Below are 12,296 nucleotides of genomic sequence, written 5' to 3' on the forward strand. Positions count from 1 at the left end.
GGAGAGGGAAGAGACAGACAAGATCAGGTATAATATGCCCTGGGAACGTTGCTCCCAGACCCTAGGCCTTTGCTGTACCCAAAGTGCCTTGATGATGTGCTTAAATGAAGCAAAAACCAGAGCTCCAGCCCAGAGGACTCTAGATTTAGTGAGGGATACAAGATGTACCCTCTTCAACCACCTTTAGAGGATGACCACAATATCTTATTCACTTTTGATTCCCCTATATGTCTAGAAATGCCATAGATGTTTAAAACCATCATATTCACTGTGACTAAATTAGCAGTAGATTTAAATTTGAAGGAAGCATGATATGAAATGTAGGCAGGTTCACCCATTGCCTGTAGACCTTATTTCTGGAAGAGAATTAGGGTGAGGTCCCAGGAAAATGGGTCCCTTAATATTTGGGGGTCTAATTAAAGCATCAATAGTATCATATATTTGAATGTGTGTGTGTATACACACACATGTATATATACCCACATACATATGTATACATTCATATATACCACTGTGTACATTCGTATGTATATAAGCATATATATAATATATATTTAGTCTGAGAAGAGAGTTTATAACTTTCACTAGGTTTTCATGATGACAGTGTAAATTGGAGTAACATCTTGGAGGACATTTGGGCACTATCACACATTTTGATCTAAAATTTCTCTCCTACAAAAATAAATAACATAAAATTTATCTCCTAGAAATTCACCATACAAATATATACACATATACTAAGAAGTATGTAAATGATATTCATTACATGATTGCTTGTTACATAGCAAATGAGTGGAAACAACCTACATGTCTATAAATAGAATGGGAAAAAATATGATAGAATTCTGTAATATATCTCCGATATATTGAAAAGAATGAGATAGGCCAGCTTTTATGAATTAGCATGGAAATATTTCCAACATATATTGCTAAGTGGAAAAAAAAGTACCAAAGTGAATGATATATTCCACTTGTGTCTTTTTAAAAAAGATCTTTTTGTGTGTATGTACTCATATGCTTGCGTATGCAGAGAAAATTATGAAATGATTCACAAGGAAACTGGTAACAGTGCTAGCTCCTAGGGAGGGAACTGAGCAAGGATGGCAGAAGACTTATTTTTCACTACATATCTTTTTTCAATAGTTTGAAGTTTGATCCAATCCATTCTATTATTATAAAAAGTTTTATTAATTCTTTTTTCAGTAACATGGTTTAAAGGTCATGGACCACATACCTCTACTCTAGGGATTTAAAAGCACTGAATCCTCCCAGTGCTTCAGCTCTGTGAGATTTAGGGGTAATAAGATGAAAGGTGTGTTCTCACTCAGGGAAGTCTTTTTTTTTATTGCCAGTGTAAAACACTCAGAATAGGGGATTTCATCATTAGTGTTTCAAAGAGATCAGAATCAAAGCTTTGTTAAAAGTTTTATGACCATAGAAAAATATCATTACTACATTAAAACCTCATTCTAAAACCTGACTGAGGCTTGGAAGTGTCTTGTAAGCAAAAACTATAATAGGTAGTCGTAATATAATTCAACATAATTGTGATTTTTATTTCAAACAAGTGTTGTTTACAAAAGACTTTGGTTTTTCATCTCACAGAAGCCTTAGAATAAGATACTAAGTGTAATTAACTGCAGGTTGAAAAAAACACATATGTAGTTTAGTGAAACTTCCATGTGTATATATCTTTCTGAAAGGAATGCAGTTTCTTTGGGATGCTAAGGCATTGCCTTGGTCAGTCCAGTTCTAAGTTTAGTTAACTGTATGCTCACATAAAATGGAACAAAACACATTAGATTTCTAGAAATAACTCAAATTTCTATCATATATAGAAAAGACATACATAGACTCAAGTTATACCTTATATAGTGAAAATCACAAAATTGATGAGACTATTTGCATAATCTGTTTTTCAACTCTAGCAGATATCAAATCCAAAATAATGTATCCACGTACACATGCAATTATAATTTTACAGTAATTTGGTGAATTGATTAGCTTGTTTGGTCATATAGTTTTTTTTTTTTTTTACCCAACATCATTCAGGGAGCAAAGCCACCAAGATGATCATAGTAGTTTTCTTTGCCTGCAGGATTGTCCCTTATTTCTCTTTTCTACTTATGTTGTCAAAATATTTTGCAATACTTCTGTATTATATGCATGACTATACAGACATGAAAATAAATTCAAAGTTGCCTGCCAATTTTTAGACTTTATGAAGTAATGATTGTCAGTGTTTGTTTAGCATTGTGAAAAATTTAGTAGACTGTCTTAGGTTTTTACCTGTTTTTTTTTTTTTTTTTCATTTGAGAGCTGCCACATATGTATATTTCTACCTATGACCTATGCAAGTCTCAGAATTAAGATAGGAAATATATTGTAAGTTCAGATGAGAAATACAGCTTTTGTGCACTAAGCTTATTTTATCTCTATTTTAAACAGATGGTCGAGTAAAAATTTGGGTTTATGGCGTTTCAGGTGGTGGTTTCCTTATCATGATTTTCTTAGTATTTACTTCCTACCTTGTTTGGTAAGTACTAATTATTAAAAAGTTTATATTCCATGTTTTATGGTATATAAAAACATATTATACTAAAAGGAAACTTAAGTCAGGATCATTGGCCATTATAACAGGAGCCTTGACTTCCCAAATAGTCACCAACAGTAGAATTGTTGGATAGCTCAAGTGGGAGGTTATCTTTATCGTCCTCATTTGAAATAACATTTCTATTTGGTTTTCAAATAACATCAGAAGGTATAAGAGACAAATCATTAGTCAAGACTTTCCCGTTTTAGTATTTTGATTTAGATCAGTAGTTTTCAGCTTTGACTGTACAGTGGCAACTACTGGCATCTCCTGGGGACAGGTACTCCAGTCCCAGCCCTGGAAATTCTGATTTAATTAGTCTTTCATGTAGTCTGTATGTTGAAAAGTGCCCTAGGTAATTCTAAAATGCAGCCAAGGCTGAGAACCATTACTTTAGATAATTCTAGTTTTTAAATTTTGTTCTTAAATTGGCCTATTTTGATCAGTTAGGTTAACAAACAGGTTAACTGTTTGACCAGTCCGTCCAAACAGCCTGTTAGTATATTGTAAATAGTAGAGCCAGGTGTTATCTACACTGACCAGCCCTGAGAGGAAACTTCACTGCCAATTCCAGGAACTCCATTTTGTAAGTGACTAGTTTCTGAAAATCCATTCTTCTCAGAAAATTGTGATTAGTTTATCGTACAGAATACATTTTAGCTTATGAGCTGGTCTTGAAACCAGGCAGAAGTAAATATATTTGAATGTTTTTAAGTGTGTTGAGAATATTTTATTAGCTTCCTAAGCAAAATTTTCAAAGGATTTTTTTATTTTCATGAGATCAAAGTGTTACTTCACTTTTTTCTCCAAAGCGAGATATTTATATTCATCATCTGTCTCATAGATTATTTTCTTGAATTTTTACCCAAGTTTTAATCTCGATTCAAATCCAGCCTTTGTACATTTAGCCTCAAATTCTGTTTCCAAGGCTACACAGGTTTTTAAATCTTCGCTCTTGGTTGGTGAAAGTTAGTGACGAAAATAAGATGACTTTAATTCTTTCTGCCACCTATCGTGATAGAAATTGAATCTCTAGAAATTGAATTTCTATCCAACTTATGTTTCCACAGTGTTGTAGTAAAAAGGAACACCCTCAGTTGGTCATTCACCCTATAATCTAATGATTTGACCTATTTTTATGTTTGAATTGATCAGTTTTGTAAGTGTTGACTAGATCTGGTCTTAATGAACAAACGTGAAGTTGAAAGCATTATATGAGGCTCATAGTGAAAGGAAGAATTGAACTACCAGAAAACATTACAAAAAGAGGGAAAGGTCTTAAATTGCAAAAAAGGGCATGAAGGTTTGACAGATGAGAAAGTGCTCTCAAAGCAATGGCCCAATACAGTGTAAGATAATCAGATAGTCTATTCATCTGTAAAAGCTTGGATATGTTCTAGTTGTTATATCTAGCCACATCCCCAATTTCAGATACTATGGTTCCCTCTTCCCTCGAATATCTAAAATTAACATTTAGTAATACTCATTAATTTTGCCTTTTTATATTTCTCACTTCCTCTAACTTAAAATTGTGTTAATCTTAATCCGTTCCTTCACTAATGAATATTTACCGAGGCCCTTTCTGCCTGACTATAGGCTCTGGGGATTAATTAGGTACATCACTGAATTCTGGTAAGAAACAATTTTCTAAGGAAGTTTTCATGTAAAAGATCAAAGGAATTTCCCTTTACTTTTCAGTGACCAAATTACATAAATACTTATATACATTATTTCTCATATCAATTTTTTTTATCCTCAATGCCTGGTCTAAATAATTCCCCTTTGGGAGTAGCACAATAGCTGCATATTTGGACTCGTTACAAATGCTCTCATCTGCATTCTATAGCCAGATTAGTCTTAAAACTTGGCCAGGCGATCAGTCTCTCCCCTACCCAGACACCAGCAGTGGCTTCCCACTGACAGCAAAATGAAAGTCATGTTCTAGCTGCCTGGCCAGTCAATGGAAGGCTTCCACAATTTGAGCCTGAACAACTCTTTCAACTTCATCTTCTATTTTATCATTGTAGAAAAAAAAATTCTTTCCCTAATAAACTTTTCTTATTCTGAAAAAAATAGTAAATTTTCTACTCTCATATTTAACTATGTAACCAATGTTCTTAATTATACATGCCATCAATAATCCTACATTACATATTATTTTGTTATAAAATACTCATTTTCTCTAATTTCCTAGCACGGTTGTATTCCAAGTTCACATCTTATTTCAGATCGGTCGCACTGTCATTGCTTTAGTCTCCTTTCCACAATCACATTCAGTTCCTCAAGTTTCCCATATTCATTTCCATCCAGTCGTTTGAGATAAAGCACTGCTTTGAATCTGTTTGTGTTGCTGTTTCAGAGCTTTTATCCCAAGACCCAAGTACCTAGTCACATATATTAGAGAAGTTGGCCTTTTTATTTGTACTGTGTATGTATATTTATGCTCTCTATTTAGAAAAAACTTTTGTATTGTAAAAGTAGCTCCTCATAATATGAAAGACTTATAGTGGTTGAGTAAGGCTACCACCTCTTTCTGAAGGATAATTTTTGGCAAGAAGTAACCTTATATTAGGGCACTTACAATGGTACTTTCTAGTTTCACAAGGAGGCTTGTGCCTTCATGGTTTACTCCCTATGTCCCAATCATCTAGAAAGAATGTTTCATCATTAGCTATTGGCATTCCACCAGTTCTTCCCAGTAAAAGTCAAATTTTCCTTATCAAACAGTTTGGAATAACTTGTCAGTACCTCCTCCATTTACTCCACACTGATAGTGTAGTTATTTGTATAAACATCTTCCTCGTCCACTCAACACCAAGGACTTTGTGGGGGGGAGGGGAAGAGGTGTAATGACTACGTTTCATTGGTGTATTTTTCAGAGCACAAGTTTGATAAATATTTGTTGAACAAATGAATAAGTGGGTGAATAAAAGAGTGGATAAGTAAAACAATTTATTGCCCATGATTTTCAGAGACAAAGGTCAGGAAAAAGAATCTAATATTTATATTTCAAACAAAGTACCTTACATAAGGCAATCTATGTAATAATAAGTGAATGAGAAGTTGCTATTTTCATTCTTATTTTAAAGAGAGAGTAAGTGAGCCTCAGAAAAGTTAAGTAATTTATCTGAGATCATTAGCCTGGTAAAACCAACTCCAGATTTGCCTAACCCCCGAGGATATACTCTTTCCACTGGTCTTCCAGTCTCTGTAATTTCTTTCCCATGAATAATACTGAAAACTCTTTAGACTCAAGGTGGTATCTACAGCTTTCACAGTTTTTAGAGGCTGCTCTTTTCCCAAGTAAACTAAGCCATAGACCTGGGAACAGACCTATTGATATCAAAACACATACCATTTACTGTTACATATGAGCTGCCTAAAGAATCCAAATAGATGCTTTCACGGCATTTCCTTCTATTAAATAGCTTGCAGAAGAATTAGAGGATGAGTTTTGGAGATTTTATATTTTTGCTCCAAAATAAAAGGCTTAGGACAAGAGAACTGCTGTAATATGCCAACTCTTAGGCGTATACTTCAGATGAAAGCAATTTATAACAACACTTGGAAACGCTTTTGACAAAATATAGAAAAATAGTCTTCTTAAGGACCACCTTGTGCACATACAACCCTTTGTATATCTGCCATTAGTGTTCAGAGTTTTTGAAATATTACTGATTCCCCAGGTCCCCTGCCAATAAAGATCCATGAGGCAATTTAGTGAGGATGACCACTGGGTGAATTTGTAGTTAATCTAGACATAGTGCCTGGAAGTTACTTGGGATAACGACATCCATTCTGCCTTGCTCAGCACAATTCAGTAAATGGGCTCTCATTCTGCCCAAGTTTGAGTGGTGCCCCCACTTCCAGAGGGTCGGCTCTCACAAGTAGCTGCCTATACAAAAGAGTGTTTCGGGCTTTCATCAAGCTATTTAATCTCCACTGGCCTCAGGATGGGTCCTTGTAGCTTGAATTCGACAGCACTAAGAAGTGCCAGCAGCTTGCTTGTCAGTTCGTAATGAGCTCACATTTCTGCCTTAATGGATTTATCCTTTGCTACAAGGCAAATGATCGTGGAAGAGGTTCCTTTAAAATGTGTCAGTCAATGATCTCTTACAGCCAGGGTCGCATAATGGTTTTATTTCTTGTGCCAACTCTAAAAATGGGGGTGGCTGTCAAGAGTGCTCCATTAGGAAGAATTATGAGGCTGTACCTCGGCCCAACAGGAAAGAATAGCATGATGGATTAGAGGTGTGCACCGGGGGTACAGCATGACTAGTGGTGGTGGCGGCCTATGTGCCAGGCATTTGTGGGTCCTGATTTAGTGTGAGTGAGGCGATCACACCTTTTCTAATTGAGCAGAGGAGTTAAAGAGGAAAAATCCTTTAAAAAAAAAAAAAAGGCAAACCCTTATTTCTTAAGGGGAAAATGAATACCAGTAAGGGAGAAAGGAAAGGAAGCAGGGGCCTCTGAAGACCTGTCTCCTGGTTGCTGGCTTTGCTTTGCTCAGCTCATCCTCTTAGGTTCTTTCTAACTGACCAGGAAGTTTTGTAAAGCCACAGCTACCCAGCAAAGTACCATCTTATTCAGCAATTGCCAAAATTTGAGAACTTTCAAATTCTATAAAAGTTCTCAATGTCTCACATTCATTGTTGTGATCTTAGTATCTGTAATTTGAGAGGTTACACAATATGAAAAAATTCATAATAAAATCAAGTCTTCATCACAATGATCCCAAGCACACCCCTTGGCCCACAGAAATCCAAGGCCTACATAGTAGGAGCTCACTCTTTTTTCCCAGAGGTGGACACAATGTTCATATTTCCATCCATGGAAACTGGTATAATATCTGATATTTTGAGCACAATTTTCCAGGCCCGGCTCACCGAGGTTGGCCCAGTTTAGCTGTCTCTCTGGCACTATCATTGTCTTGTTATAAAGATCCAGCCATCTCTATCCGTCCTCCCCACTCCCCAGAACTCAGCTCTCCCATGTCTCTTTGCCTAATAGTCCTGAGCAAATACCGTTTAAGAGTGGATTGCCAAAAACTCTGACTGGAATCACCTACATTTCTTCCCCCTCTCTTCCCCTCTCCTCAAAAAAGCAGGAGAGGTGGGAGGTGGAAGACCCCTATTGTCATTTCAGATGAACCTACTTATATTCTTCTTTGATATTAGGACAGCCCCCACTATCACCATTGCCACCACCAGGATCTACAAACTGTCACTTGCAAGTTGTCATAAATTCTTACTTATGTGATTTCTTAGTACCTTTAAGTGCTGCAGATTAGGCTACTCAGGACTGCATTTCAAGCTGGATCCATTCTCCATGCTAGAGCCTGAGCCCAGCAATGTGACAAGAGCCACTGGAATATACATGTATATTAATCTAAAGTTGAATGTTATTCAGCTAATTATGCAATAAATACCCTTTGCGATGTGGAAAAGACCTGGGAAGCAGGAAGTCGGAGGCTGCAGGTCCCTTTGCAGAGGATTCTAAAACATGTTTCTGCCTCTCTTCAGCTTCTCTGGTTGGAAGCTGTGTGCCTGCAGCCCGCGCCCAGCACCTAGCACTCATCCAGTGAGCACCCATTGCATGCCCAGAGCCAGGGTGGGGCCACTGATAGGATCTGTGGTTCTTTGGAGTAGTTTCTTTTTCAATAATTTTTAATTTCCCTCTTTAGCTTCTATAATTTGCTTCAAACATCAAACCAAATAGTTTTCCTCCTTGAATTGGAACTTGAGCATTTTAAAATAGGAGGTTCTCCCTACAACCATTTTAATTTTATCAAACATCTTTCTTTTATTATGGTATAATTCTCATAAAATTTTCCATTTTAACCATTAAGTGAAAGGAGCCAGACGCAAAGGGCTGCATACAGTATGAATTCATTATATGAAATATCCACAGTAGGCAAATCTATAGAGGCCGAAAGTTGGTAAGTGGTTGTCAGGAGCTGCGGGGGCGGGGTAGAGAACGGGGAGAGTGCTTAGCGGGTACAGAGGTTCTCTTTGGTGTGATGAAGATGTTCTGGAACTAGATAGGGTTAGTGGTAACACAACATTGTGAATGTACTAAATGCCACTGAGTTGTACACATTGAGATGTTTGCTTTTAGTTTAAATTCACTTAGAGTATAAAAATTAATTCATATGTACAGATAAAAAAAATTTGTTTCTCCCAAGTGCCTAATTAATGGCACATGTGTATAGAGAATGTGCTGAGGAGGTTAAAGGTGTGGGTCTGGGTGTTAGACTTGCTTAGAATCCGGGCTCTGCCACTCACTCAGTCACCTGAGGGAAGGTAAACAACCTCTCTAGTCCTTCTCTGTAAAGTAGCAATAATCCTAATGCCTCCGTCTCAGGGTTTTCCTGAAATTTATGGAGATATTTTATGTAAGATGCCCAGCAAAGGGCTTGGCACTTAGTATGTATCCAATTAATAATAGCTGTTACTGTAAAATAAATATTATAGAAATTTAGAGACAGGAGGGAGATAGCTCCCTGCTAGTGAGGATAGGTCAAAAGAATGCTAGCTCTGGAAGCCTGGCAAAGCAAAGGCGTTGAGTAGGAAGGGAAACAGTACAGTGTGTGTATTGGGGAGGGGGGCTGGGGAGGAGGAGTGAGATGCAGTGTGTTGCTTTAAATAAAGACTTCAAACTATGAATATTCATAAACATAATGGAGGTTCACCCATACTAATAATCAGAGTGTAAGGCAGTTGTTTTGCCCCAGATCTGGGGCATCACTGTGTGATTTGAGAATGGTGCTCAACTTCAGCATCTCTCCCTGTGAGAAGGAACAGCAGCCCTCTTGACCTGGCAAAGTTGTTGATCGCAGGTAAAACAGACCAGGTGAGAATAGCTTTGTGTAGTGCACGATCAGTGCAATTTTCCTGACTGGCTCTGGTGATTTGGCAGCTAAGTGTCAGGTTTCAGGCCAGAGCAGAAACATGTTTACTTAAAAACAAGACTAGGGGAAGGCACAGGAGTCTGGCTGCTCCAGCTGCTTATGATGTTAAACATCTGTGACGTGGAGGTCGCAGGAGCTTAGGAATTAGCAGCAGATGTCACATTGCTGCGTGTAAACAAGACCAAGAGGGAAAAGTAGTCCTCTAACCAAGTTAATTGTTTCCGCGAAACTATTTTTAAGATTTTGAAAGCACAAAGGCTTCTCCTTAACACAGGGTTAAAGTGTACAAGTATTCATCAAAGAAATTCATAAAAGAGAAATGAATCTTTTGTCATTTAACCACTTGAATTTCTGTACCTCACAGTTGTCTTTGGCAGATAAAACAGAGCTCCGTGAACTTTATCTCAGGAATTCTTTTCCCTTTGCAGCAAGAAGCCAAAACTACATCAAAGCACACCTCCCCAACAGAAGCCTCTGACCTTAGCCTACGATGGAGACTTAGACATGTAACCTGAAAAAGAAATCCAAATGTAGACATCAACTGCCTTAACTGCTTTCTCTTTTGTAGCTCTCAGACTTCTCAGTTTTTTGAGGAATCTCATGATGTGATATATTGGGCAGAATACAAATATTGCAAAAGTAATATTGCCTCAACTTCATTTTGACATGGAGTCAAGGATTATTTGGTCTGCCATTTTGCTTTCCAGTTGTTTATGGGTGTGAGTGTTTAATTTTTTGATTTTCTCGAGGGACCTGAAAACCCTTCTCTTCCTGTTTGGAAATGGGAGGAAGAAAACATGATGGAATTCCCACAGACTTGAGTAAACTTTATCTTCAGCAGCATGACAATCCGGAGGAAAGTCCAATCAAGGCATTTACTGTAAATGACGAGTCTGACACTGCATTGTTACGCACTATATTAGTGCAGGTCTTTATTCTTCCCATACTTCAACACTGAGTTTCTAGAGTTTACATTGGTTCAAAGACTTTCAAATTGGATTGCCTATTTTCATGAACACAGAGAGAATGGGTTACCATTTCAGAAATTCTCTGAGTTTTTATCTTTAAATATTGTATTTTGTTTTGTAGCCAGGGGATGATGGCACTTCATGGGTTGTGTCTATTGAAAAAGATGGAATGTACGCAATCGCTGGGCTAGATGAAAGCTGGGTGGTTTCTGAATGAAATGTGTACTGAATGTTAGGGTGTACAAATGAAATAGGTGGTTATATTGGAGAATGAGGTAGATTCTTTGATTACTAAAACTGTATTTTAACTAAACTTAGCCATGTAGATATAGCGTTAACCACATACAGTTGTAATTCAGTTTAATGATGACAAACTCTGCTTTTGTAATTTCAATTTTCTTATCTGAATATTTATAAATTCTTCTTTTGAATTTAATTCTGACCTCATTTAATATACATCAAACGCCGATCCTGTTTGTAGCAAGTCTTGCTTTTATAAGGTTTCAATAATATCCAAAACAACACATTGAAAAGCTGAAACCATTTTATGACGATAATTGTTTGTAATCGTAGATGTTGAAAGTAAGAAGGTGCCATCTTGTGGTATTGACTTGTATTTATAACAAATAAAGTGCTCAAGAGACTGAGATTGTTGGCTGTTCTAGATTTACTCACTTCTGAAATGCCCTTGCTTTGATGAAAAAGTTTTAATGTTTCCCTGTGTCATTATTTTGACAGCTGAAATCACTGACAGAGAAAAGGAATTTTACCCCACATTCTCAACACTGTCAAGTATACTATAAAAAAAAGCCAACCACAATTAGAGTAGCTTTTAAGGAATATTTAAAGCTCAGTTAAGACTTGAACCAACCACTGTAATAATGCAAACACCGTTATGTAAATGACCAGAAAGACCTGAGAAAATGGGAATAGTAGAAATGTGATACAATGAGCAAGATAGAGGATGTTTTCACTTATACTATGACTTCTGTTAACCATTTAACACTGATTAACTGATTTTGTCCAATGGAACCATGATTTTAAAAGACAGAAGTTAACGCAAAGAGAATAGCTTATGGCAACAGGGTGGTTGAGGAAAAAACTCCTAGAGCTGTACTTTTGTAAATTCGCTTTAGCTAAAGCTTCAATAGTCTTCACAGCAATTCGAGAGATCCTGCTTCTGAGATCAAAACCCAGCTGTGCCCTTTGCTACCTACATGATACCATACAAGGCTACCAATTCTCTCTGCCGCAGTTGACCCACAAAATGAAGATAAAATCGTTTTTCTCTTACGTTAGACGTTAATAATAAACCCAAAGTGGGGTTCTGTTCAAGACAGCGATGTTGGAGGATCCTGAGCTGACCTCCTCCTACAGATGCACTGAATATCCAGGTACACATAGAACAGTCCCCTCTGAAAGAAATCCAAAAACTCACTGAGTGATTCCTACACATCGGCTGAATGAGAAAAAATGCACATCAAAATGGGTGGAAGAGGCTGAGACACAGTCTGGCCATAAACCCCATGCCTGGCATGCCAACCGTAATCCGGAGAAAACTCACAACCCCCAGCTTCTCCTTGAGGAGCAAGGGGTTGGACCCCACATCTGGCACCCCAACTTTTGAGACTCGCAACTGAGACAGCCCCCAAAACACCTAGTTTTGAGATCCAAAGGGACTTGCATTCCCAAGACCCACAAGCCTATAGGGATCTGAGAGACAGTTCTTAAAGGGCTCACAGACTCACAGGGGCTACCACTCAGGGCCCCAGCGCAGAGGCACCAACCACTGAAAAGCACCCCGTCTTTCTATGAAAGAAGTCTA

At 37.5% G+C, this 12,296-nt stretch overlaps 1 protein-coding gene across 12 annotated transcripts in view; it reads left to right on the forward strand.

The window, feature by feature from the left end:
* THSD7B (thrombospondin type 1 domain containing 7B) overlaps positions 1–11,118 on the forward strand; it is a 1,030,427-nt gene extending 1,019,309 nt beyond the window's left edge. For 11 of the 12 annotated variants that reach the window (XM_070240788.1, XM_070240790.1, XM_070240792.1 and 8 more), the window contains 2 exons: positions 2,449–2,536; positions 9,932–11,118. In XM_070240788.1, coding sequence (XP_070096889.1) covers positions 2,449–2,536; positions 9,932–10,013 — 170 coding nt within the window. In that variant the 3' untranslated portion in view covers positions 10,014–11,118. The remainder of the gene's footprint in view (positions 1–2,448; positions 2,537–9,931) is intronic. The other variant, XM_070240799.1, reaches the window with a different exon arrangement.
* Positions 11,119–12,296: the final 1,178 nt, after the last annotated feature.

Source organism: Equus caballus, chromosome 18 (genome assembly GCF_041296265.1).
Source record: "Equus caballus isolate H_3958 breed thoroughbred chromosome 18, TB-T2T, whole genome shotgun sequence".
In the NCBI taxonomy this organism is placed as follows: domain Eukaryota; kingdom Metazoa; phylum Chordata; class Mammalia; order Perissodactyla; family Equidae; genus Equus; species Equus caballus.